Below are 27,272 nucleotides of genomic sequence, written 5' to 3' on the forward strand. Positions count from 1 at the left end.
CACAGCTCCTGAAGAGTAGTTATGAATCTCTTGGCTGCTTTTGTAATTAACCTGTCATTTCAAGGGGATGGCCATGGTTTTGTAGTTTTATAGTTGTTTCATACTCTCTCCATTTTGGGATGAAAAACTTAACACTTCTCAAAGCTGTGGATGTTGTTTTGTCAAATATGTGACCATATCTGACGTTTCTTCATGACTGTATCACTGGTTTGTTGCTTTGAGTTTGTGATGGTGCTTTATTATTTGCTAGATCTCTGTAGCTGTTCTTCATAGAACAGCTGTATTTATTCTGAGATTAAGTAATTAGTTAAATTCTTGTTGGGGTGGATATGATTTAGAATAATTAGAAAAAAAGGGGGATGAACACTATTGAATGCCATATTTAAATTTTAATTAGTAACGCAAAAAAAAATCATGAAATTCATATGTTTTATTTTTTTGTTTCTTTTTATTTTTTCAAATTGTGCCCTAATTTATTACACAAAATCTCAATGAAATACTCTGAGGTTTGTGGGTGTTTCCTGACAAAGTGTGAAATGTGTGGAAACTCAACTTTATATTCATTTGAATAATTTGAAATTCCTTAGGTAAAAATGTAAACAAACAGCAATATACAAAGGAGTTCTTTTGTCTTCGGCAATGTTTCCATTCAAGCTTGTCTTGCCGTTGTGGCACCTATTACACATGTAAATTAATAAAACATACTGAAAGTATGAGCATTATCAAGCTTTATCTGTAGACCAGAAGGAACAAGGAAACAAACACATCCAAACACACACAAGAGGAGTCCTATCTAAGTAAAGCATCTATGTAAATGTAAGGGCCACATGTCCTGGAACATGCACAGTAAAACTGCATAACGTAGGATGCAAGCAGTGAATTGTGGGAGTTTGAATAAGTTGTCTGTTTAACAAATAGTGCAAACAGCGAATTGGTAACAAGCAAGGTGGAGGAGGAGGAGAGAAAAGGGATGGGGGAGGGAGTGGAGGACAGACGCTGGCGCCCTGCCAAAGCTGACGAAAGCTGCTTAGCCCACCCTGTTGCTATGGCTACATCGAGGAGTAGCACCCTCCATGCATGTGTGTGCCTGCCTAGGAGAGAGAGAAAAAAAGAAAGAGAGACGGGAGTGAGAGAGAGAGGGAGGGAGGGAGGCATAGAAAACCAACAGGCAGGCGTTAAAGCAAGCCAGAGTGGGAGTGAGGGACCACCAGAAAGTAGGGTGGAGGGTAAAAGAGAGAGAGTGCAAGTGTGTGTCAGAAGGGGAAAGGACATAAAGGCAGCCAGAGAAACTAGAGGGAAGCAACCCTGTGGAAGCAACTGAGTGTTGGATAATGGAGGTGCAGTCGGATTGTGTGGAGCCTCCTGTGGCTCCACAGTGTGACACACAGCCTGCAGGGAAGATCAACAAAGCTGCCTTTAAACTCTTTGGGAAACGACGCACTGGCTCTGGAATGGCCAGCTTCTTCTCCTTCAGGAACAAAGCTGCTGCAAACGGTGGGAACAACGGGAATTCTGACAACGGGAATTCTTTGAATGGAAACAGCTCGGCAGCATCAGCGGACCTTGTGAGGAGCAAAACACATGACGGGCTAACAGGCTCCAACAACGATGCTGTGGGTCAGAGAGGGGAGGGCCTTACTAGCCTGGAGGCAGGGCCGGTAAGGTCTCTCAGCAAATCGTTGAGTTTCTTTTCCTTTCTCCGACGTGGGAGTTTTAGGACAAGTGAAAATGGTGGGACAGGAATTGTGAGAAGAGGGAGGGGCCTGAAGGGCTTTTTCAGCAGCATGCGATGGAGACGTAAAGAGAAAACAAACGAGGCCGAGGCAGAAGAGGTGGAAGGTAAGAAAGCAAGGGACACAGATGCTACAGAATCTGAGATCCCGAAGGACATTACTCTTACCCTTGAGCCACCTCCGCATCATCACCAGGAGGACTGTGCAAGTGCAGAGACAGGATCTAACCTACAAGCATCGGACACTCCCACCACTAGTGTTACCATGACACCCACACACTGTGTTGCCATGCCAGGACCATCTGGTGAGCCAGACTCTCCTTTTCCTTACACACCCACCGACTCACCATTGCGCCCATCTATTCAAAAAGCCAAAGCCTCAATATCTAGCCTCACGCCCTCCCTTACTACACCCCCTTTGGACCGCTGCAGCATAGGTGACCAACCCTCGGAGCCCTCTGTAGATCGACTCTGTTCCATCCTTTTCACTGATGTCACATCTCTGAAGAGCTTTGACTCACTGACCGGCTGCGGTGATATTATTGCTGATGCAGATGAGGAAGGACCAGGGGGTAATGGTGGCAGTGGAACGAGTAGTAGTAGCAGTGGAGGTGGAGGAGGGAGTCTGAGCACAAATGTTGGGAGAGCTGTTGGCTTAACTAGTGCAACGACTCATGCTTCCCCTACCAAACCTTCAATACCTTCACAGATTACCCAGCCAATGTTCTCTGTTCCCCAGAGTTCGGCTCCTGTCTGTCTCCCTGCTCGGACCCGAGTGCTTCCTCCACCACAGCAGCATTCTGCTGGAAGTGGTGTAGTGGCCTACATGGGAGGAGGGGAAGAAATGGCAAGTCCAGAAGGAGTGGACGATGCGGACATGCAGGGGCTTTGGCACATGTTGCCTTCTGCAGGAGAAAGCTCCCCTGCGTTGCCCCGACAGTACCAGCCTTCTTCCAGTACCCTTACTTCCACTTATCCCCCTCGCAGCAACTCCCCCGGTGCACTTCGTCCCTCAGCTCAAAGAAGCGCAGAGAGAAAAGCTCCTCAGGTGAAGGCGCTGGGCCTCAGCAAGATTCCAGTGGTTGGTGGAGCAGGAAGCCGGGCAGGTAAACCCCCCCTGCCTCATGCACACGGCCGCCATCCTGCATCACCTGGTGAAAAAGAACTTCTCAGTGACGAAGGTTACTGGGATACTCCCTCAGCAACACCTACAGCAACTCCCGATGAGAGTGGGCTGCAGCGTAACCAGAAGATTGCGCTATCACGCGATAGCTGCTCGGGAGACCACCTTTACGACTTGTACAATGATCCTGAAGAGGAGGGAGAAGATCAGAGGGGAGACAATGATGTAAACAGTACCCCCTCTCCATCTGCAGAATTCAAAATGAGTCCCACCTCCCAAAAAAGTCCCCTTTCAACCTCTTCTTCCTCTTCCTTTCAATCACTGAAAGGCAGCGCCAGCCTTCCCCGAGACTCCAAGATCCCAGTAAGTACCAGACAGACCTCGCCTCCCCACTCTGTAAGCCAGTCTGCTCTGTCCTCTGTACTGGAGGCAGAGACCCCTCCGCCAAAGACCCATGCACCCCAACCAGCCCGCACCAGAATCCCTGTGTCAAAGGTGCCAGTTCGCCGTTCTGGAAGCAAACCTGCCACCAGCACAAGTGGAGGAGCTGGATCGAAGAAGTAGATCTTTTTGACAAACATTTAAGCCTCGCCTTCTAAGATACTACAGGACTGGTTGTTCAGAGCCAAACGTTTCGTGTGTTCAAGAAAATGTTGAGCTGTAGAATCATCAGCTTAAAAATTCCGTTTCAGATCTTAGAATTTCCCCTAGATTCCCTTCGGCCAGCTGGACAATAATCAGTGGCTCTGACACACAGACGCTCAAAAAAGCTGGGTTCATACATTACTGACCTTACTCGCACTTTGGAGGCTGACTATTGACAATCCCTTTTCACAGAGACAATTCATTCTTCTACTTCAAGTTCTCGGAAAAAGCTACTGACCTGTTGAATTTGACAGTTACCTTGAGAAAAGAACAGAGCACCTTTTTATCTTTGACATTTTTGTATGGAATTCAATGTGACATTATTCAGTTTGATAGGACCTAATCCAATCAAGGTTTTCTGTTCTTGTTTTTTTTTAATCTGTCTAATTTGTTATAAATTACCTCCTAATCTTGTGACTTTTACAGCCAAAGCTAAAGAAAAAAAAAAACAAACAAACTCAGAAAGCTTAGATTTTTTTCCCCCATGAACTTATGGAACAGACTCAACAATATGCTTTTTACTGACACTCACTTTTTAAAAACGGTTTTCTCTGGACTGCTCACTGATTTCAAACCTGTATGTTTTAGATATACAAATACAAAGAGAACTGATGCAGTTTTATAACTTACTTACTTTGCAGCAAAAAAAGCTACACCGGAGAAAGCCACATAATATCTGCTCTTCTTTTGGAGACGTCCTCTTTTGTGGGCTTGTTCATTTTGGCATGTTTTGTTGTGTGGATCCCACTTCTACCACACAACTTAAATGACATACGTTATTTGAATTTCGTTATTTGAATTTCTCTGGGATTTACACTGATTTCACTGCTAATGTAAACCTATAAAGTCTTTGCAATATAACACACAGAGAGATCCTTTGCACTAATGCATCTTCATCCAATGCAAGCTAAGCAATTCAACATTCAGAATAAAACAAAAGAAACAACAAAAAAACATGCACGCTCATATTGTCAGTTGCTCTCTGCATGCAGTGCACCAGAGGCACACAAGTCAGGGAAGATCATGTAGAGATGAAAAGATTTTCGGCATGCACACTGTACTACATTTGCCATTCTCTTCGTAGCTTACACTGGTTAACTTTATCCTTCAATGACACGTGAAAAAAAAAAAAAAAACTTTTCTAAGTAAATATTTTTTTCTCACGTTTTCATACTTTTTTATAGACTACTCTGTGAAAAAAACTGCTCAGATCTCAAACTGTGATTGCATCAGTGTCTTAGGACAACTTCCTCTGTTTCTGCTTTTTCTTTCTTTTTTTGAAAGTTTTGATGTAACTGAATGATAAGAAGGTATTATTTCTACATGCCAGCCATTTCTAAAGAGCTAAGACAGAATGCAAAGCAAACTAGTGAGTTGGCCTTTCTCTCTTCACCTGCTAACTCTTCTGCTGATGCTGTATAATATGATTTCAGGATCCACCGCAGCTGTTTGTAAATCTGAATGTAGCTCAATATCATCAGAGATCCTTTACTCTTTATTTAAAGGTGATGAGCGCAAGGCAAAAGCCAAATTTGCCTATTTCCTACCAACGCTCTGGAAGACAAACGACTGCTAAGTGTGTCTAGCTTCACAAAGCGGCACGTGTTTATAAGTGAGGGCGTCGGTTGTGGTTTTCTGAAGCATTTGTCAGATATTCAGAGACACGTTAAAAGCATAATCTTTTTTTTTTTTACTTTCAAAGCATAGGGACAGTGTTGATAATTGAGGGTCATGCTGGTGGAAATTAGAATATTACCGACATTAAAGTGACAGGTTTGGTAGCAAAGCACCTTTTTAATGTCTGATATTTTGATATGTTTGATATGTACCTTAATGTTTTCCATTACTTACTTTGTTGATATGGACCTAATCTAATCAAACTTTGTTGTTATTATTACTGTTTTGTTTGTTTTTTTAAGGTTTTTGCAATAGATCTTGGAACATATGGTAGTCCATAAGTGTCACGATTCAACAAATAAATCATTAAATCATTGTGAAAAGTGTCAATAATTTATATTGAATTTGAGACATAAATTATTTAGTTTAATATATACGACATTAAATAATTCATAGCTAGCCATGAATTGATTTTGCTTGACAACATTATCCATCAGAATAAGTGCAGGGGACCAACTTGGATTTACTCCATTGGTCTTAAGTGGACTGAATACAGGTTAAACAATCTGAAGTTGAGGTCTGTTTGATAAGCCACACTCATCACTGTATTTCAGCAAGTACACAAAAAACCCCTGAAAAATTTAGAAATAATTATGTATAATTTTAATTATGCAAAATCTTAGCCAAATAATTTCTTTAATCGTTTGTAAATTCATATACTATGGCTTAAATTATTTACTTGTATACTATATTTATTTATTTTTTATGAATGGGTTAAATAATAATTTAATGATTTATTTCATTTTGGCACTGGGAAGGATTAACCGTCCTGTGGTCACGGCACAGCAGTCAATAGGAGAGCAGCTGATGTCACGGTCAGACAGTTGGGAAGCGGGTGGGGGATTGTCCTGTCAAACCGTCAGTTCCCGAAACCACAGACACACACACACACACACACGCACACACACACACACACGCACACACACACAAAAAAAAAAAACAACAACAACAACAACAACAACAACAAAAACTTGCAAAAGCCCAAACCGAGCACAGGGTAAAAACATTCTGGGTTCCAAAGGACCTCATCTTTTAACACCATGGGAGGGTTAATCTAATGCCACTTGGATTAATTTAACTATGCTAAGGATAAATCCAGCTGACTAAAATTCTCACCTCAAGCAAATCAAATTAGTTCACAGATTCCCCACCCATGTTGTGTTTTTTCCCCTTTAATTTATTCTTATTCCTTATGCTATTTTTAAATCTCACTTTTCCTAAAGTGATGATTTGCAACAAAGGATAGGGATATTTTTAACAATAATATCCATTTTACCAAAAAGGTTCTCTGACATATTTTACATGAACACAAAAACGACCCTACATAATATCAATGTTAAAAACAAACAAATGTAGATGACAGGGATCTGAACTTGAACTGACTGCTAAAAATGATTTATCCTTCTTAGCTGATCTAATTCTGTTTTCCCATGCCAGAGCCTGAGTTTCAGTCGAACCTGTATGGTATGATTCTCATTTCTTTGATCTGACATGTATGCACTCCTGAGGCAACTGAACCACTGCCAAATTGAGTTCCAAGTATTTATTGCAGCCTGAAACATTCTCTCCTTCCCTTCGTAAATATGTGATTTCGTGCGAGCGCTTTAGCAGGAATAAAAAAATAATTCAACAGCAAAAATAAAAGCCAGCACGTTGTTTTTCCCACTGTGTCACTGTTTTTTCTGTGGACAGTGCCACACTGTTGTACCATCTGTTTTTCATTAATTAAACTGTTTTTGCACAATAGATCAGTGCTTGGCTCTTCATACGTAAATTTACGGCAAATTCCCCAGGAAATGTGATATTTCTGTGCTTATTTTGATGATAGAAAATAAAAATAAAAAAATTGTTAATGTCTGTAACTTAACTTTTCTTTTCTTTTCTAAGAAACAGACAGGATGAGAAAAAAATGGTTTGCTATAAAGCTGCTGCATCACATTTAGAAATAGGTCAGCTTTGCACGACAGTCTTAGGCAATCGATATTTTTTAACGACTGTTAAAGCATTTGCCCCTCTCTTGCTCTCTACTAGAAAAAGGCTACATAGGGTCATGATGATGCAAGCAAATTTACAACTTCAATGTGATTCTATGTGTTCTTAAACTTCATGGAATATATTAACTCATTGTTTCAGGGAATATGGGTATCTCTATAACACGGGCGCATATAGTTGACAATGTGTGTAAATGCATGAGGAGAAGGATTTGGTGCAGTGCAAGTCCTCTTTGTAATGGTGCAGCAGCTCCCCCTTCTCTCTCTCTCTTGTTTTGCACGCTGAGATTTATATAAAAGCCTTACGTAAGACATTCACTTCTACCGGCCCACTTCGTCAAAGCCAGGGATGCTGACAGTGAGAAGGGCTCGTGGCGGAGCATGCGTATATGCGTCGGCTGATCTTGTCATTAATCTGCTGGATGAGAGCGTTTGCTCTCAGTATTTGCCATCAGTGCATAAATCTGATGAAAGTGTTCAAGAGAGAGATTTTAGTGTTGTGCTGACCTGCACGGTTCGTGTTCAGATTAGTAAAGGGCAGAACAAGGTGTCGTGGTGGGATGCAAAGCAAAAGCTATGGAACTTTGCAACAATGCTTCAGGAAGTTTTGTAACTTTCATTGAACATCTCGCCCGACTAAAATTGTCGTGCCGCTCCATTAAACGTGAATATGAAAGAAATTCACGGAGTTATGTGAAAAATAGCACTGTGGTTGGATTAAAATAAGCGAGCAGTCAGCTTTCTTTAGTGCTGGATGAAAGTTGACCTCCACACTTGTGTGTTGCGGTAACCTGATCAAGCTGCAGCACCAGTCAACCGGACTTGGGAGTGCCTGAAACCAAGAGATACACAAGTTACTTGAAGAGCTGGGTATTAGGTTTCAGTTTCAACTCTGTTATTGACGGAGACTGTGCCGCGTTGACGGGCACAGAACATGTGAGGAGCCTCTGTGCTCCTATACGTATTCATGTGTATAATTTAATGTTGCTCAAAGTAATTACATTAGTATCTCGGCTAAAATCTGTATACTGTTTCAATAAATTCTGGTGCACTTGACAAAACTAATTCATTTCCATCAACCAATTCATCAGTGAAAACAGAACTTTCTACTTCTCAGAAAATTTCAATATTATGTAAGACAAATGAAAAGTATTTTTAATATAGAAATGCCAATCAACTATCTTCTTCTTGGAAGAAAGCCATAGCGTCTCAATGAAGTTTAGGCCATGCAAGTTTTTAAAAGAAACACAGTGACACCATGCTCTTTCCGCCAAGTATTTGAATGTTGCCGTGGGAAAATTTAATCCTTTCATGCATAGCGGTCACTACAATGGACAGCTTTCTAAAAGCCATTTTCTTGTGCTTCTTGTAGATTTTTATGTTATAAATGCACACAGACCACTGAAGTGGACACTAATGCATCATAAAATACACCATCAACTACTGGCCATCAGCTGCAAATACAAGAAATTACTTTTGTTAAATCCAATATGGCCGACAGACAAAAAGCATGCCAACCTACTCGGTCCCCCCTCCTACTGCAGACGACTCTTGCAGGTAAAAAATATATTGTGACTAGAGAACAATACTACTGATGTATTTTTTCAAATAACAACTGTATTTGGATACAATTACAATTGATCACCTAAAAAAAAAAAAAAAAATTACAAATTTTTTTTCCTACTTTTTTTTCATGCCTTAAGAAAATAAAAAAATGGAAAAAAAATCCTGACACAAAGGATCATAATTCATAAATAAAAGAGTTAAGGTTACTATGATTATTAACTGAATCTATGCATAGCAGTACTATGATTCTTGTGTGATGCATGAGCTCATGAAAAAGACTTCTGAAGGAGTTTCTCTGGCTTTAGCATATAATGAAGTCATTGGCCTTAACACTACAATGAAGTCATTGGGTTGTTTTATCTCTCGTGGCTCCTACTGAAAGAAGACGTGTGCTTGCTGTCTGCTATCTGTTCTGTAACCAAGTAGATTATCAAACTATGCGATCGGAATAAACCTCTCCCTATAAATCTGTAAGCTGTGTTCTGTTCGAGGCTCTTTCTCTTTTGAATAAATACAAATTAAGAATACATTCTCTCTCTGGTTCTTGAAACAGTTTTGCCTCACTCTTTGTTGAAGGAAAATTTCCACAACAGTTTGGCATCACGAACGGGATTCGGCGAGTTGGAGAGGTCGAGGGCGACGAGAGATTGGATGCATTGGCCAACCTGAGGAGTTTTGTCTTCAGTTCTCCTCCAAATTGAATGAGGGGAGTCCGTGGTCTTGTCCTTGCGACTGCCAACTGACCGGATCCATAAGAACCTTAATAACTTTATCAGGTGAGGACTGTTTCAATTTGGTTTATTGTTTTTTTGTTTTGTTTTTTCTTTTCATATCTGCTGGGACAGGCTCCGACTGCTGGTGAACTAAAATTAACTTTCTAAGGAGTAGATAGTGGGTGTTTTTATTCTTTTTTCCTCATTTAAGGGAAGAAAGTAACTATCTAAAAGGTAGATAGTGGGTGTTTTTTAATCTTTTCTCACTTTTAAGTAAAGAAAGGAAGGTCGTGATGTTTTTATTCTTTTTTCTCGCCTAAAGAAACAAAGTAGCTATCCAAGGGAAGATATAGTGAGTGGTTTTTAGCATTGCTACACCTTCAAGGAAAGAAAAGCCTCGAAGCTCACTGTAAAAAAAACAAAAAAACAAAGGGTTCTGGAACCTCACAGAAAAGTTCGGAGTGGTCTGATCCTGGCCCTAGCAGTTATATTTATGACCTAATGGCTAAATAAATAAATAAATAAATATGTTCAAAATGATTGTTTTGCATGCTGAAAACAAAATTATGACTTTCCTTAAGGGGAAAGCTTAAGTGTAAACCAATTGAAACAGATGCAAACACAACTTGATGAAAAATGGAGAGACACAAAAAAAGCAGAGAAAATAAAAATTAAAGTACTAGAGGATAAAGAAAAACATGGCAAATGTATGGCTGTGTGGATGAAAGAAGTTCTTTCAGAGAGCGAAAGGCAACTTTTAGGAGTTTGGCAGGGGGAAAAGATTTGACTAGGGCAGTAGCGGGCCACACTCACAATGCGGGTGCCCTTTTCTCCCTTTAAGACAAAGGGATACTTCACCCCCTTTTTCTACTTCCCAGGTGGAGATCCAGGCTCTCCAGGCAGATCTGGATTTGGACTCCCATCCCCCGGTCTGAAGAGCCACTCCAGCAGGCCCACAAGACCCTGGAAAGACAGCACCGCCTCCTCCCCCGGAGAGAAGCAGCAAAGCTCCGTCATCAGCCTGGTTCAAGACCGCCCTGCAGTCTACGTCCACTCCCAGCAGAGAGCAGAAACATGGATGCTCAACCAAACCCCTTGTAGGCCCTGTCTCTGCCCACACCAGATCCAAAACACATGAAGGGGACGTGGCAGCTGATGACTGGGTGCACGACAACTCCATCCACCTCTGGACACTTACATTTGCCCTATGATGGAAGTGGCAGGCGCCGGAGCGGGAATGTTAGTTCATCGCCCCTGGACTGGTGCTGACATCACATCAGCAGCCTCCCTCCTTCCTGAACCGAGGGAAGATGGTGTCAAGTTTGCCACAGAACTGAAGGCCCTGTGCAATGAAATGCGTCCCACTGTGCTGAAATACGACGCATGGCTGCAAAAATTAAACCCAGCAATCTTGCCTGCCCCTGATGTCCGTCTCAGAAATGGGGAATGCAGAAATGAGAGTTCCAGCATTGACCCCCAACGCCCCTTATCATCTGTCCATAGAGGTGCTACAAAAACAGTTTCCACAGCGCACTAATAACACCATCCTGCAGACAATAAAGCAACGCCCCGATGAAGCAGCTGAAGATTTCCTTCACTGCATAGAAGAAGCATTTAACAAATACTCTGGTTTGGCCCCAGCCTCCTCATCCTCTACCAAACCCTGCGGCTGGACTCTTGCCGGAGCTCAAACCAAAGCTTCATATGTGGGTTCGCGGTTTGGCATGAGGCTGGCTGATCTAAAACGAAACAGTTTTGCCTCACTCTTTGTTAACGGAAAATTTCCACAACAACATCTTGCACATTTTACTCATATTCATCAGTTGAATATGAGTCGGTGATTAAACCCAATTGCTTGTGTACATTTTCCTTCCACTCAACTTTCCATCAAAAATCGTCTGAAAAGCTGTCCTCAGAAAAGCTAACAGAGAAGACTAGTAGCTTCTAATGAATGTAAACGTGAAAATATGAAATAGTGTGAACGTTCAAATGGATTTAATTCACAGTGGTTCACAAAAATTTAAGCAGCAGCGGTTACAGGTCAAGTTTGGAAGAAAAATGTACAAACTTTTTCTGCTTATTGCATCTTAACTCGAGACGGGTTTTTGTTTATAATACAAAAACAAAAGATACAATGAGACAAACTTTTGAATGATATTACACTTGCGCTAAATTTCAGAAAAAAATAAACCAGAGTACTATTGTTGCAGGTGGATTTCATGTGAGCACACAAGAAAAGTGATAGTAATTGTCACGCCTTTTGAAACTGATGTCATTGTGGTAGATAGGGTTTCCTGACCTCAATGAATATGCTGCTGTTAGTGCATGATGGAGCACTGTATGAAAGCAGCACCCCACACTCTGCATGGCAGCCTCTTGGCAGTCGTTCCCATAGCAACTCCAGTAGGTCAACCAATGGGAAGAGGGGGCTGGGCAGGAAGGAGGATAGGAAGATGGGGACGGGAACGGTGGGCGGAAGAAAAAGGGGGTGACGGCATGGGGGTGGGGTTCTGAACACAGAATGCAATAGGAGTCGAGCTGGTGCAGAAAAGCACTCGTACAAAAACCCACTGACTCCAAATCACGTGGCGACATACACATTCAAATGTGCTAACAATAAATCCACCTGGTTTTGTCTGTGCAAACACGTAAAACAATCACTCTTGTGACTCAGAGTGAAAAAAACAAAACAAAGCCAACAAAAAAAATAAAATAAAAAACATAAAATAAACTAGACTGATAAAAAAGAAGGATCAATACAGTTTTCGTTTTCTTAACTCCAACTTGACTTCTCGTGCTCATATCAGATTTTATCAATTTCACTGTCTGTTACCACTTTCTCTTTCTGTAAATATGTATTTCTCTTACTTAACGTCACAGTCCTACGCATTCCTCTTAACATGTCACTGTATCAGTCTTCCCTCTTGTGGATAACTTTACACCAAATATGTTTTTGACTCAGTGATCAAACACAACTGATAGTCTAGAAATAAACAGGCAAAGTAGATTTCTTTTGCAGGACATATAAATCTGGATTATGTTTTTACCTCACTGATGGGACTTTTTAGCTTTTGAACAATCATTTTAGTGTCTTTTGAAAGAGTCATTAAAAAGTCACATGTCTCTGAGAGAGGAATATAGCAAGCATGTGTTTCCTTATTGTAAGAAACTCAACTGTTGCTCAAAGAATAAAGCAGGAAGTGTCTAATCGTATTAAATTTCAGTTTGTGAGCAGGAAAACAAAATTAGATTAGGAATCACAAGATGAGCACTGAGACCAAAAAAGTCAAAATATGAAAGCTAAAATAACTTATACTTTAATAACTTAGGAACTAGATGTTTAACAAATGTCTTGTTATGATGCTGTCAGATCTGCATCTTGAACAGATGAGCCACAGCATAAGTTAAGCATAAGCATAACCTAGATTTTTACTTTTTATTCCTTAATTACCCTGGTTATATAAATATTTCTAATTGTATGTGACCAGAGTCCAAGGAAGTTGTTGAAAAAGACTTTCTGATGCCTGGGATTTCCACCTGTATATAAAGGTATTTGATGTTAAAACTCAGATTAAAGTTTAACATGTTTTATTGAGAAAAGGGCAATAGGAAATCAATGCTTTTTAGAGTTGCTAAACTGTGATGGTGAAGCCCAAATGAGGAATTAAATGTTAGCGAATGGCTTTATCTCTTTACATTCTAATAACATTCTAGTAATATAATTTTGTATAAACTCACTTAGAAATATATATATAAAAAAAAGTAACAATACGATCTGTTCTGCAAGACAAAGTTGCATCCATCAGGAGGTTCAGCAATTGCAATGCTTTTAGCATTTTTTTTTTTACATGACGAGTTTGAGCTAAATCCAGCTTGCCCTGGCAGCTTGAAGCTGGAATCAAAAGGAATCAACAGGAAGTTGTAAATTTCAGAAGTGTTTGCAATAAAGACAGTCATGTTGGGCAAAAATGTCAACTTTAACTACAGCAGGAAAATGTCTTTTTTTTTTTCTATTTCTGCTAATTTAAAATATGGCATATATGGGGTAAACAGGACAGGAGATAATTAAACCAATGTAAATAAGTTGGTACAATCTTGTACAATGATAAGTTAACATATTCATAACTCTATTCTCCTTGCAGAAGGATCCTTGAACACTCTTCTTGCAGAAGGATTGATTTATGAATAGATAGGTATTCATAAAACATTAACGGAGACTTAAAGACTGAAAGGTCTCTGATGTTGTGTCATAGATTTATGAGTAGACAGGTATTCAGAAATCATTAACAGAGACTGAAAGGTATTTGATAAAAACTGTCTTTGGTGCTTGTTAATATTTACTCATCACCATACCAAACATATTGTTTCACAACGATCAGAGGTGGGTAGAAAATCCAAAATTGTAATGAAGTGGAAGGATTTGAGTTTTCTGTGTGTTTATTTAGGTTTCGGTGTAGGTTGAGTTTCCTGTTGTTTGTCTACCCTTGATTGATCCCAGCTGTGTCTCGTTCCCTTGATTACCCTCTGTGTATTTACATCCACCTGTGTCTCTTGTTTGTTGTCGGGGTCCTTGTCTGATGTCATTGTTTCTAGCTGAGTTACCAGTCGCTGCCAGTGTCTGAGCTCTTAGCCTTCTGTGTTGCCTGGATTTAATGCTTTATTCTTCATTACACCATCATTTTGTCTAGTAGAAGTAGTTCCACTTTAACACATTTATGCTCAACTAAAAGTAAAAAGTAGCCATCCAAGAATTTACGCAAGTAAGAGTAAAAAGCATTTGGTTAAACAGGCCACTCAGATACTGAGGAACTGACCAGAACACATACTCAGTGTTTTAAAGTGATGTCATCAGATGGACAGAAGCATAAATTTGTTTGCAAATTCTGGCACTTTGAAGATTAAAGTTCAGTTCAATTGAAAAACACTGTACTGATCCCAAAAGGAAATTAAATGTTGTTGTAACTCAAATTATTGAAGATTCTTCAAAATAACAAAAATCAAACAAACAAAAACAAATAAGTACAAAATAACCTTAGGCAGAGAGAGCAAGTCATTGTTTTCAAACTTAAAATAGTAACTACAGTGAGTGTTATAGGTCTCCCTTTAACTCAAACTGTAGGTGTACGGCTGTGTCTCATACATTTCTGGTCAAAATATGTTCATCATTCCTTGAAGATACTTGCAGCGGACAGAGATTTTACTCAGGAAAGAGTGGTGATACTTCAAAATAATATTACAGAAATAAAAAGTACAGTGTCTTAAAACTACTCTTAAAAGTTTTTTTTTTTTTTTTTCCCCCAAAAAGGTACACAGGTAAATTTAACCGGGAAAATGCAACTCTGAAAACAATAACAGTGCTGGAACCCATTACTAAAATACCAATGGTGTTTTCAAATACAGGATGTAAATGCTCTCAGCCAGGTGGGAAATTTGCATATGACTTGCGCTTTCACATAACACATATTTTTGTTCATGCTTCAGCTGGGGGCAAACCACCAATGAGGAGTTTATAGTACTAGTAAAGCTGTATTTAAATTTATTGTGTTTTTTAAGATCAATGCTGACATTTTCCCACCTTAATTATCATGTTCTGCTGGTGTCATTTCAGCTAATTATATGGCAGATTAGCACAGCTATCACCTGAAAGACATAAAATACAGTGCAATTCACTGTACGCAATCTAAAGGTGTGGAAGCAGCTATGTGCAGGTTAATTTTGTAACCTGCATACAGCTACACAACAGACGTTTGCTTATATTGTACTTGTAATTAGTGTCCTGCTTTAGATCCTTCATATGGATGGATCATTCCATTGACTGGTTTTACTGGACTTTAAGTCCCTTTGCCTCTCAATCTTTCTGGGAACTTGCTTTGCTGGTTCTGCTGGTTTTGGCATGTGAAAATCCAATCCGAATACAGTTCATGGGTGTTTCCAAAGTAGCACAGAGTACTTGTAAATGTGACAGCTGAACAATGTGAATAAAATCACATAAAATGGGTGTTTTATGAGCATGCCAGCTACACTCAGCAACACTCTGTCAAAGGAACATTTCACTCATTTAATTAGTGATTGACAAAGTCAAGGTGATAAAAGGGCTAGCTTAGAGCTTTTGATATGACGGTCAGTAAAGTTACGCAGACCTTCTATCTTTATTATAGAGATTTCATGTCCCCCAGAGTTTGTTGGAAATTAGACACATTTTTAGAGTGGCACAGTACAGCTTGCTACATTGCCAGCTTCAAGAGTCTGTCTGTTACAACTCTGCAACAGCTTGGTATTTTGTGCTTTGAAAATGTTGTGGTTTGGAATGTTTTCCAGCAGAAACACAATCAGCTGGTTCATCAGATCAGCTGATGAAGTGGATTAATTCACTGTATTAATTCGGACTAACTCGTTAGCTTTTGCTATCTCCTGGGAAAAATGTATTTTTGTCAATGCTCATTGTGAATTCAGGTTAAGGGCAGGGTGAAGAATCTCACTTAAAATATTCCAAAGTGATTTGAAATCATACAATGACCTCCATGCAGGGTAATAGTCCTGTCTGTCAAAAGAGACACGGACAAGCTTTTTTTTTTCTTGCTGATGTGCTGCTAAAAACATGTAATACACATTTCTAATTCAAGTCATCTGATCATGTAACAGATTCCAAGGGAATTTCCAGAGATTTATCCAACTTGCTCCTGGCAACAATTGTAACTTACACACAAAGGATTAATGATCTATTATTGAAAAGAGCATCTCCAAACCTTATTTAATTCTCAATCATTAAACTATAAAATGAGAACACAAAGAAAGAGCTGTTATTAAATATGAATTTATATTTGTAATGTAAATTAAGACAATTAAGTGCAAATGAGGAATGTATCGGGGACCTGCGTGTAGCTACACGACAGACATCATTGGTTTCAAAAGTTTGTCAATTATGCACAACACATATGCATCTAAGCTATTGGTACTGATGGAACTGACAAACTTGTCAGACAGCTGCAAACCGTAATCTTTTATCATGCCATTCCTAACATTTTTATGGATAAAAAAAAAAAAAATCTGCTTAATCTGAAGGCTATCATAATTTTCACAATTCTAGCCACAAATTTCACGCTCCCTTTATGGCTAACCTGGAGACATTCATACACAGATGATTTTCATAAATAGCCCTTCACCAAAGCTACCAGCCATTCACAGCTGTCACACACACCAGCTTCACAAATGTTTTGCCATGTTTTACAGATCACCAGTGAACCTGAAACTACTCTCTGTCTTTCACCCATATTCTACAACTTCCATCAACTTGCTGGAGCTTGAATGTCCACAGTAATAAAAGTAAACAATAAATCCTTTGAGATCTCCTTGACGGTGTAGCTGAGGGAATTTAGTCCATCTTTGTCCATTGTCTCCCTCGTTCTACTAAGTTTTCCAGGATTCTTTGGATTAGGCTCGTTGTGTTTATCTCTTTGATGCCTGATCATCCTGTACTTTCCAGTCACTCCGTCTGGTCGAGAAATGGACATTCCACGGTAGATGACGCGCCTGTAAATGTCGTCGTCCTCGCCGCCCCAGCCCCAGTAAGAGTTTGGACAGCCATTTATTTTAGAGAACTGCTCCTTCGACAGCGAGGAGACCCCGCCAAAGTAGGTCTTGTAGGGTAGATGAAAGTTGAACTTGTCCATGGCCACAGCCAAATGTCTGGGATTGTCATAGCATCTGTAGATGTTACGGTCATCGAGAGGCACCAGGTCAACGTCAGAGAAGACGAAGCAGTCGTAATCATATTCCTTCTGTGCTTCTACAAATCCGACATTCATCAGTTTAGCTCGGTTGAAGATTCCTTCCCCGTCCTGGTTGATGACGTACACGCCGTAGTCCAGCTGCTGTCGCATCAAGATAGGATGCAAGTAATAAAGCCAATGCACCAGGTGCTCATGTCGATTTCGGAATGGGATGATAACTGCCACCTGAAAAAAAAAAATAAATAAATAACTAAATCATGTGTGAAATTACTTTACACATACACTCATGATTGTCATGACAAAATTTAGATTTTTTAGAATTGCTTGCTTACTATTGAAATACGGTTGGGTTACGTCTAACAAATACGATGTAAAGTGATAGAGAAAAAGGTTCCAACTCCTGTTTAGCACTTCAGGTTTGACACCGGGTTCATAACTGAAGAGGCCTTTTAGATGAGAATCTATGGTGGGAGGACATTATTTTTAGAAGCGTGCTCAAGAAACAAGGGAAGAAGCCGAGTTACGTCCTAAGTCCATTTCTCCACTATTTTGTGGAGTGTTGTAATAATCATAAAATAACTTCAACAATGAAAGTGAGCTTGTTTATTTCTAGTTTTTCTTCTCATCTCCTTTACCTTTTACTTGCAAATACAAAGTCTTAAACTGTTCGTACACCTAACCTTTTTCACATTTGACCATGCTACCACAACAGTCTTTCATGTTTTCATTAGCATTTTATGCAGTACTTTTACAAGCCTCTGTGTACTGGAAAATAGCTGAAAGTACAGACATTCAATACACCAAACAAACAGGTAGAACTTGTACAGTTACAGGGAAACTGAATAACCTATCAAACTCCCTAAACAAAGGACATAGCAGAGAAATAGGATCAGATTTTTGACTAATACAGCTCAGTAGAATTTTCACTGTTATCTATTTTGTGTAACATTTTGTATAATTTTTCAGAAATGATTTGCCTAAACATGGGAATAGAGTGTTTTTTTTTTTTTTTTTTTACATTCTGAGTTAATTCAGTCTTTCATGAGTAAAAAGCTTATGTTTTGTGACATAAGACATCATCATAGCAATTTTGCTATTTGCTTTTAATTGAAGAGTTACAGGTTCTTTCCTACCTTGTGTCGGGAGATACAGTCAGATGGCTTGTATCGTCCTCCCACCTGAGGAGAAGGACTTGTCTCCGCTTTCACGCTCTCTAACGTCCGTTGTGTATTGAACTCCACGTTCAGAGGCCCCACAAGTTGTGGTGGCGATTCGGGACACGGCTCCAAAGTCTTTTTTGGAGTGACTGGCGTCCTTGTGGTTTTATGACTGACCTCAGTCACCTTTACATTATCTAGCAACTTCCAGGAGTACGTCTGGTTTCCATTTCCATTTGCAGCAAGGCGGTGAACAACAGCAATACCATAATAAACATTCTGATTGTAGTATAACACCACAGAGTAAAAGAGAAGGCTGAGGAAGGCAAAAAGTGACAAGCAGGCCAAGAGTTGTTTCAGCATTTTTAAAATCCCCGATGCTCTGCGCTTGCATGTAGAAGTGACCTTTCACAGCTCTGCTTCCTGTAGTTCTCCTTTTGCAAGTCAAACCTCACCTAAAAACATGAGTAACCAGATCTGTTTTTTTTTTCTTTCATCAACTTCCTTGTTTAACGCAGCAGATCGGGTTTGGCTACATGCCTGTGTGTAATAATCATCAAGGTTTAAGGTTTCAAATTTAAAATGGTCAAAACCATTTTTATGAGTTCAAATTTAAATAGCAGTTCAGTTTTGTGGTAATTATCATGAATTTAGTTGTATATAAAACAAGTACAGTGTTCACTCCATTCAGGTGGGGGTTTTTTTTCAACAAAAAACGTAATCAGGAATAGTAAGTCTTAAGGGAATATTTGCTTGACTTACTAAGACAATTTCACTAGGAATAAAAAGTAAAAAAAAAATAAAATAAAATAACTCAATGCAGGAGCAATAATAATGCCAAGACAAACCTTAAAGAAACAATATTTTGTCAGATGTTGCCCTCTACTGGCATGTATTGGATGGTGCAGAGTCCTCAACAGGCCAAACTCGAAACGCCTTCAGGAAGCCTTCATAGAAAAAAAATCTGCCAGACATCTTCAACTTGATGAATTAATCTTTGATCTGCTACCTGTGGCACGGAGCTGTCCACGTAAATCCAGTCTGTTTACGTTTTTGCTCTGTCTCAAAAAGGCAACACCACAGCGAAGGACTGGCTCAGGTTGAATAGAACAGAATTGAGTGTATTTCCTCTTAGAGCAACTTTCGGAACTGGAATGTCACTGATAAGTAACCAGCACTGCAGACTTCCCTTTTACCAGAAGGCTGGCCAATCACAGAATCGGTAAGGGGAGTGCCGTCAAACACAATCTGAACACGGGACCAAGGCGGAAACAAAAAAAAAAAAAAAAAAAAAAAAAAAAAGACAACAGGGTGTTGTCACAGCATACAAACAACCAGCAAAAAAACAATACATTTTTGTAGAGAAAAAGAAGAGCGACAAGGTTTCAAACCATTCCTCACCCAAAAGAACCTCAGGTTTAATATTATGAAATGCCAAAGATTCTTGTTTACAGAGTTATGCAAATATATCTCCTCAGGTATTCATTTGCAAAAGAACAAAACAAAAAAAAAAACAAAGGTCAGGTTATCAAACAATATTGTTTTGCAATGTAAAACAGGCAGAATTAAATTTAGCATCCTACAAGAGAGTTCCAATGTCAACAAGGCTTGAAAAACATGTGAACTAACCCTGGATTTTGATGTGTTAGTACAACAACGGTTTCTGTTCAGCTGCAGAACGTGTGACAAGTGGCATATAGAAACAAGATCAGCAGAGAAACTTTGCCAAACGGTTGTTTGTGGGAAATTGTGTTTCTGTTTCCGCCATACGAGAAACCTTTTTTTTGTGGTTAGCAGAAACAATACGGAAACAAAGAAAGCTCATGTGCTCGTGTGTCTGATTATGTGCTTGTTCATTATTTTATGAAAGTTTCAAAAAGTTAAAATTCCTGATCTTATATGTGCTTTCAGCTACGTTGGTGATTTTGTATCCTCTACTGATGACTATCAAACAAAAGTTATCCTTTTATTTGGGAGTTATTGGCTCTGACACCTGAGAAAAGGCTATTCTGCTGCCACCTTCAGGAACTTAGTGCCCCAGTTGCTCTGTATGTGCTCTGATCTCCCCACTTTCAAGAAAGAACTCAAAGCCCACCTGTTTAAAATTGCTTTTGTTGTTTAAATCTGCTCGTTTTGATTGTCTTTACATGTAGTGTTACATTGTTTGATTTCACATCGTTGTACTCCTGTAAAAAGTCTTTGAGTACTTATAAAAGTAGTTTAAAATAAAATTTATTATTCTTATTATTATCAAATGTCATGTTATGTCCAAAAGAGTCAGATATTGAATCACAAAATAGACTAAATCACTAAATAAATTTCAACTTTCATTCACAGTGCTTAAACTTGTCATGTACTCTAATTTTAATATGCCGTCCCCACAGGTTGATGGCTTCAAACAAAAATAAAACAACAACTTTTGATTGTGAAAAGTAAACGTCTTCATAAACATTGGAAGATTCCATTCATATTCTGGTTTCACAGTTGTGATCTGGCGATCACATACCTCTAAGTTACTTACAGAGATTTAAAGAGACAGTATTAGGTATTCTTCAGGCACTTAGTGCCATTTTATAGCACAATCAAGTAACTATGTTACCTTCAGATAATATAAAAATACCATATATATATATAAATATATCAAACAAAACTTTCAGAAAAAAAAAATCCTCGAAATTGGGCCTCAGTCTCATTCTTTCGGACACTCTGCCATCAGCCCGTCTTCACAACAACATTTACAAAGGTTCTTCAGAGCATTGGACTGAGAAATAGATCATACAATAAGCTCTGCAGATTCGCAGTTCCACCAGGTGTTTGCTAACTGCTGAAGCCACTAGTCTGGAGGAGCCAAATGGAGAAGGTGTGGGGAGGGGGAGTGGTTGATGCTTCGGCACCACAAAAAGTTGCCACGGAAGATTCAAGGATTTTTCGAACATGCATGACAGAATGAAAGCAACACCCCAGGTATGGTTTTGATGAGGGTGTAGCATTACAACATGATGTAAAGCTCAATAAAGTCTAATGTTTACCTGTGCTGTCGGTTTTGATGAAAGACAATGGGTCCCTTTTGTTTGCACATGAAGTCTGCACAGAGGAATAAGCCTCCAAACATAGTGGATGTTATTTTGAGCTAAATAGGAGAACAGATACATTTCTTTCCATTAAGATTAGACCACAAAAGAAAAACTGTTATGAGTGCAGATACAGTTTTTACCACTAGATGGTACTAAAGTACAACCAGTGAAACAACATCCAGACAACATGGTCGGGCGATGTGAGGGGAATCTACCTGTTTATTTCATACAATACACATATCTAAAGAAAAACATGTTAAACTAGAAAGATATTTTCATGAATAAGTCTTAAATGGTTAGTTCTTTAAGAAGTTTGTATTGAAAATGAGACAGGTGAAGTAGGTGCCGTTAATCCCAAACTCAATCTGTAATCCTCACTGGACGAATGTAAATAACTTCCCGTTTATTTTTCTGTTGGTGTGTAGACTAAAATAGTCTAGAAAGCACTTCATAAGTCAGAAAGTGTCAGACTGCAATTTTGCCAGGACAAGGAACAGATAAAGAAATTAAAGGGTTAAATACGGACCTGACTGTTAAATGTTTTATTAAATCTTCGTCCTTGTGTGTTTTAATGTAATTTATCTGTTTTTATAATTCCAAATTAATATTCTGAAGGGGAAAAAATAGCAGAGAAGAATATCTATATACATTCTGTTTGAAATGATTTAGATTGCATACGTCCCTTCTGTGCAGGTGTACACACAGAGGTACCCACATGTACTAAAACAGCCCTAGTTCCAGCTTAGAGAACTCAGCGGTTTAGTGAAACGTGATGCCCAGACCATACTAGTGTATGTGTTTGTGTGCATATATGATTGTGTGCGCATGTGTGCAGTTTTGAGTGGTCTCAGCTGTGTAGAAGGGAGTGCAATGACAGCCAATCAGAGTTAATTCAAAATCAGAGTGGTTCTGACGGCTCCACGGTCTACCCCGGGGAACAAAGCGCTTTGTGTGCGTGCGTGTATGTGTGAATGTCGGCGTGTGTGCGCACACACCTCTTCAACCTTCCTCTTACACTCCACCTGCTTCTCATTGCCCAAATGGCCTGACAAAATCTGTTTTTTGATATGTATTCACTACTCAGCACTTGCATTCCACCGCTTTTATTCCACAGATGCAAAATGATGGAAATGTGTGGAGGTTTGATCTCGGAGTTATAATGTAATAGGCTGTCTTTGGGCTTCTTTAGAAAATGCCTTGGTGCTTACCGTGTTTCTTTTCTCAGGTTTACAACCCATAGTTTAAATTCCTTGTGAAGTTTTCCCTGAAGCGATCAGCTAACTCATTCGGTCTAAATCAACCCTCCAAGCCTTGGGAAAGCTCACTTTTAAGTGAATGGAAGAGATGATACCCTTCCTGCACCTATTTTATTTCTCCCCCAGCCCCCTGCAATGGATTTCGGTTATTTTATACAGCTAAAATGTTCTTTTAATGCCTTCCAACAGTTGCAGCTTTGAGATTCAGTTTGTATCAATTTCATATATACATTTTAAGCTAAAAAATATCTGTGTGGATTATCTATTTCACAACTTGCCTACATTCTCGGTGTAGCCAAGTTCTACAGCAAGTGTGCTGAATGCATGTCTGTGACAAAAAATAAATAAAACTTTGACTTCACAAATACATTACTAGGCTAACACATGAGAGAAAGATATTCTTGGGATCGGCTATTGGACTTTTTGGGACTGGTTGTAAGACAGACTGTTTAATTTTTGTTTTAAACTCCAGTGTTAGCTTTGACTGGTTGAGGCAAAACAATAAAATCAAGTTTGAGGTCAAATCATTTATGTACTGCACATCATGTGTTCGCCAACACATTACACACTAAGAAAATCAACTGTCTTTTATACCTTAAGTGATTTACAGGAAGGAACCATGTGAAGGGGTAGTCAGAAAACAAACAAATAATAAAAAAAAAAAACAATATCAAACAAATCTAACACCTAAAACAATAAACTAGGACGAGGTGTTTGTTCAAATAAGCAATTGTATGGTTAAACTCACGAGTTAAACCAACAGAAGATTAAACACAAATTGATAAATTTGTTCTGCATTCTCTAGGATGGCTGATCCATCTGCTTCTTTAAAAGGTCTCTCTAAGCATTTGAACTTATCTAAAATCAAGAACTCAAGAAAAAAAGAAGCATTTGATTTGCAACTCGGATAATGTTACATAGACTCAACAATCGTACTTCTTAAGTAATGCGACTCTTGGTCTGCAATTTATTCAACCTTTGCTTTCATAGTTTTGTGGTTAGCAGATTGACCTCAGTCAGTGTGAATGTAGAGGCTCTGTCAATATCTTGCTGCAGATTTCTTGTTGGATTTAGGTCAATAAGATGGTTTGACCGTCTTACGTGCCTGCAGAAGGAAAAGCAGTAAGTTCCCAATACATAAGCATTCTGGTTCCTGGTTTGACAAGGTGAACTGTATCCATCCTAAAAAAAAAATAAGTATTGCTGCTCATGTCTTCTGATTGAAAATTGCCCCCTAGGCTGAAAGCAGAATTAAATAACTAGCAATGCAAATTCACTGGCGGTGAGAACTATTTTTAAATGACCTAAACGTTTGCGTCTGGTTTTCCCTCGGTGCTAGTACCCGCTCTGCCAAGTGTGTCGAATTAGCAGCCTGGCTTCACAGCAGAGCAGTAGCACCAGATTACTCCTCCTTGTCTGAGATTTTCCCAACACCAGTTCAAGAGTTTGATCTCGGTTTAGTTGTCAGCAGTTTGCCACACTTTCCTTCAACCGGCATGCATTTTGCAGTCTTTAAGTGTTGGTGACTTCAGTACCTCAAAAGTTGGAGAAACTCAGCCCAACAGTGAGTCACGAGGGCCGTGGGTGCGAAGCCAGGGAAGGAGAGATGACAAGCGCCGTCCTCTGCTCCCGTTATCATTCATCGCTCTCGTTCTCTACATGACGTGAAGTCGGAGTTCTCCCAATGGACCTGGGGGCGACGTTGTCAGTTGCAAGTGGGGAAGGAAGGAAAGACACTCAATTAGGACCAATTGACGTATGGTCTTCACTCCGAGCTATCCTATTCTCCCTTCCCGGAAAGGTAGCTTTGTTGAGTCTCACTTTCCATCACTTGTTTGCTCAGGCCCACAGCTGCTGCCTCGAACAGCTGTCTCACTTACTCACACATTTGTTCGCTTATTTCTACCTTCATTACTGCCACTCCTTTCCATCTCGGTTAAATAGACTTCAAAAGTAATTTCCTTGCCTGTCTGAACGTGGTCTTGTGCACTTCACTCCTCTGAGAGCTTTGGAAATAATCCTGATGGCAAATGACTTTATTAGAAAATAATTAAAAACTGACCACAGAATCAAGCCCACTGACAAGTAAAATGAGTAACTGCAAGTTTCAACGATTTTATTTATTTATTTTTTTAGGCTGGCAAAGTCTACATTCTGACACCCATGTCACTGTTTGACAGTTTTTGCTGAGGAAACTCAACCTGCCAAACACATGCGGGAGGTCTTTGCGGATAAAGGATATGGTCTGTTCGACTATAAAAATTGCAATCAAAATGAACCGAGTGAACTCTCAGCTTTCGCTACAAGTCTGTTTTTTTTTTTTTTTTTTAAGGAACACTAGGGTTCTGTTAGTTACAATAAAATAAGTGAATCAAAGGTTTTTCATCATCCTTAAACTTTTATTTACTCATCAGAAACAACTTAAAGTTAAATGTTAATGTCGCTTGTACTGGAGAAAATGTAAAAAAAAAAAAAAAAAATTCTCAAAACATAAATTTTCAGGTGGTTTGGTTGTATTGTCCAGACATTGCCTATATCTGCTTATCCTCTATAAAATACTTTACAAGACACTTTTTGAACTTCTACAACATAAGATAACTTTGCTTAAAGCACAATAAAGTGAGTCTTTAGCAAATCTGTGAAATGCATTCAGATGCAATGTCTATTAAGCATGGACTTTTTTCAGTTCACCCCACAAATTGTCACAATGGGATTCAAGTCATGGCTTTGTGCAGGTCAGTCAGTGCAGCTTATGTTTTGAGTCGTGTTGGAAGACGGACGGCGGAGACACAATTTTGTGTTATTCAGTGGTGTTATCCTCTCCATAGCTTTCCTGGGTTTTTGGAAAAAATGGCTTCCTTCCAGGCTTGTTCTGTGACGTGGGACCTTTTAAATTTCTTGATACTACTTTCAAGGGTGTTCTTCACCCTTGGAAAATGTTTTTGACAGTGTTTGTTCTACTGCTTTGTGGGCATCAGCAACTCTTTTTCACAAATCTAAGCTGATCTTTGTTTTTGGCATGATAATGTCTGCATTAAAAGATCAAGCCCTCACTGAAGTCCTTATACAACGACAGAGAGGTTGTAAATTGTCATACTGCATTCATCTTGTTTAGTATTCCATGGCTGTAAATGAAAACGCATTAAATTTTTATACAAAAAAAAATCAAGTTACTAATGTCCTTCAATTTATTAAAACATTTGAAAAGATATTGACGATCAAAAAAAAATTGTGCCTTTATTTTTTTAGATGTTGCCAATGAACTCATGGCCTCATTCCTTGATGACTGTTTTCGCAAGCGAGTGAAAGAAATATTGTTCATTTAATTGACTTATGACCTTTATTCATTGAAAAGGTCATATTTTGAAGTTAAAGTTTCGTAGACTAAAGTACATTTATTTGAAAAATACATTTTCTTAGTTTTTGAAAATTATTTGTTTGGATTGTATTAGTATTCTCAACATTTAATTGATTCTGGCTCTTGCTTTGGTTAGAAACATTTATGCTCTCACATAAAAGTGTTGATTCGTCTCTAATAGATGTTTGAAGACATTTACTGAAAGGCCTCTGAATCTATCACTAAAAAAAAACACTTCTGCTCACCTTTTAAATGAATCTAAACATTTTGTTTGAAAAAATGTTTGACATGCCACTGATGTGTTGCTAGCAGAATGAAAAAGGGTAATTGAAATTCTGGGTATGTTTTTGTTTTTGTTTGTTTGTTTATTTTGCTCATTTAATAAGTGGAAAGCCTTGCAATTTAATTTGCAAACATAAATGTGTTGAAGACAGTACAGTTAGTAGAATAATCAAAAGTTGCATGCTGTCTCGGAAAGACCAATTCTACTTGTAACCGTTTCCTGTTTTTTTTCCCCTTTTTTTAATCTCCGAAGTCTGGTTTTCTGTATAGTGGGAACAGCCTGAAATGTGTACAGTTATAATTACAGCGAAGTTACATGCAAAAAAAAAATAATTTAAATATTAAAAACACATTTTTTTGCATTGCATTTTCTGTATTTAAAATGCCACTCCCTTGTTGTTTGCCTAACATTGCAGGTTTGAGAAGGTTCTAGAGATGCACAGGTTTGATGATAAATTCATCAGCTCCACATTTTCAGAATTATTCTTCTCCCTCTATTTTTGATTTTTTTTTCTTCTTCTTTTTTGGTACAGAACACAATGATGGAAGTTTTACCAGTGCATCTGTGTAGTAAAAAAAAAAACATCTTGCAGACTTTGGTGCTCATCACAGGGGACCATTGTCATTTGCTGTCCAAACATTTCAACTGGGATGTTTCTTTAGATACTTTAAGGATTATCACATTTGAAGTAACTGTTGTTTTTTTTTTTAAACCAGTTTGAGATCTTAAAGCAAGAAGTAGGCAAACATTGAGTTACTTGCAACCCGTATTCATATTTTCATTATTTACTGAGGTTTATAAGATACAAAACTGAGTTTAAATTACAAAAATATTCCTGCTGCTTTTGTTATTGGGTGCATCAGTAACTATTTCTAACACAATTGGGTTGCTGTTTTTTTGGCGACTTAAGTTCAAATAATTAGTGTGAACTGCTTTGCATGTACAGAATTACCAATGCATTTAAAAT

At 38.8% G+C, this 27,272-nt stretch overlaps 2 protein-coding genes, 1 long non-coding RNA gene and 1 pseudogene across 4 annotated transcripts in view; 2 read left to right on the forward strand and 2 right to left on the reverse strand.

Moving 5' to 3' along the window:
• The window catches only part of LOC148153362 (uncharacterized), an 88,350-nt gene extending 67,955 nt beyond the window's left edge, over nt 1-20,395 (reverse strand). Inside the window, exon 1 of the long non-coding RNA XR_015761629.1 lies at nt 19,608-20,395. This is a non-coding gene — a long non-coding RNA (uncharacterized LOC148153362). The remainder of the gene's footprint in view (nt 1-19,607) is intronic.
• amer2 (APC membrane recruitment protein 2) lies at nt 1,128-6,096 on the forward strand. The gene has a single exon (XM_014981669.2). The coding sequence runs from the start codon at nt 1,332-1,334 to the stop codon at nt 3,417-3,419; it is 2,088 nt and encodes a 695-aa protein (XP_014837155.2). The 5' UTR covers nt 1,128-1,331; the 3' UTR covers nt 3,420-6,096.
• On the forward strand, nt 10,262-12,665 carry LOC148153363 (uncharacterized; annotated as a pseudogene).
• Nucleotides 16,246-19,549, reverse strand: LOC106914697 (beta-1,4-galactosyltransferase 1-like). Of its 2 annotated transcripts, XM_088001417.1 has the most exons (3): nt 19,183-19,549; nt 18,311-18,789; nt 16,246-17,402 (listed from the first exon to the last, which is right to left on the reverse strand). In XM_088001417.1, exons 2-3 carry the CDS (start codon nt 18,695-18,697, stop codon nt 16,734-16,736), a joined length of 1,056 nt encoding a protein of 351 aa, XP_087857543.1. In that variant the 5' UTR covers nt 18,698-18,789; nt 19,183-19,549; the 3' UTR covers nt 16,246-16,733. The 2 variants fall into 2 exon arrangements, with proteins under 2 accessions (XP_087857543.1, XP_014837154.2); XM_014981668.2 differs by having other exon boundaries at nt 18,311-19,549.
• Nucleotides 20,396-27,272: the final 6,877 nt, after the last annotated feature.

The sequence above is a fragment of the Poecilia mexicana genome, unplaced genomic scaffold (genome assembly GCF_051168715.1).
Source record: "Poecilia mexicana isolate PSO_F unplaced genomic scaffold, ASM5116871v1 scaffold_20, whole genome shotgun sequence".
Taxonomy (NCBI): domain Eukaryota; kingdom Metazoa; phylum Chordata; class Actinopteri; order Cyprinodontiformes; family Poeciliidae; genus Poecilia; species Poecilia mexicana.

What these genes read in the sequence shown, in the direction of transcription:
- amer2 (XM_014981669.2), top strand. Translation starts at nt 1,332, where the DNA reads ATGGAGGTGCAGTCGGATTGTGTGGAGCCTCCTGTGGCTCCACAGTGT.
- LOC106914697 (XM_088001417.1), bottom strand. Translation starts at nt 18,697, where the DNA reads ATGCTGAAACAACTCTTGGCCTGCTTGTCACTTTTTGCCTTCCTCAGC. An exon ending in ACTGTATCTCCCGACACAAG is followed by an intron (nt 17,403 to 18,310) that starts GTAGGAAAGAAC and finishes TTTTTTTTTCAG; the next exon opens with GTGGCAGTTATCATCCCATT.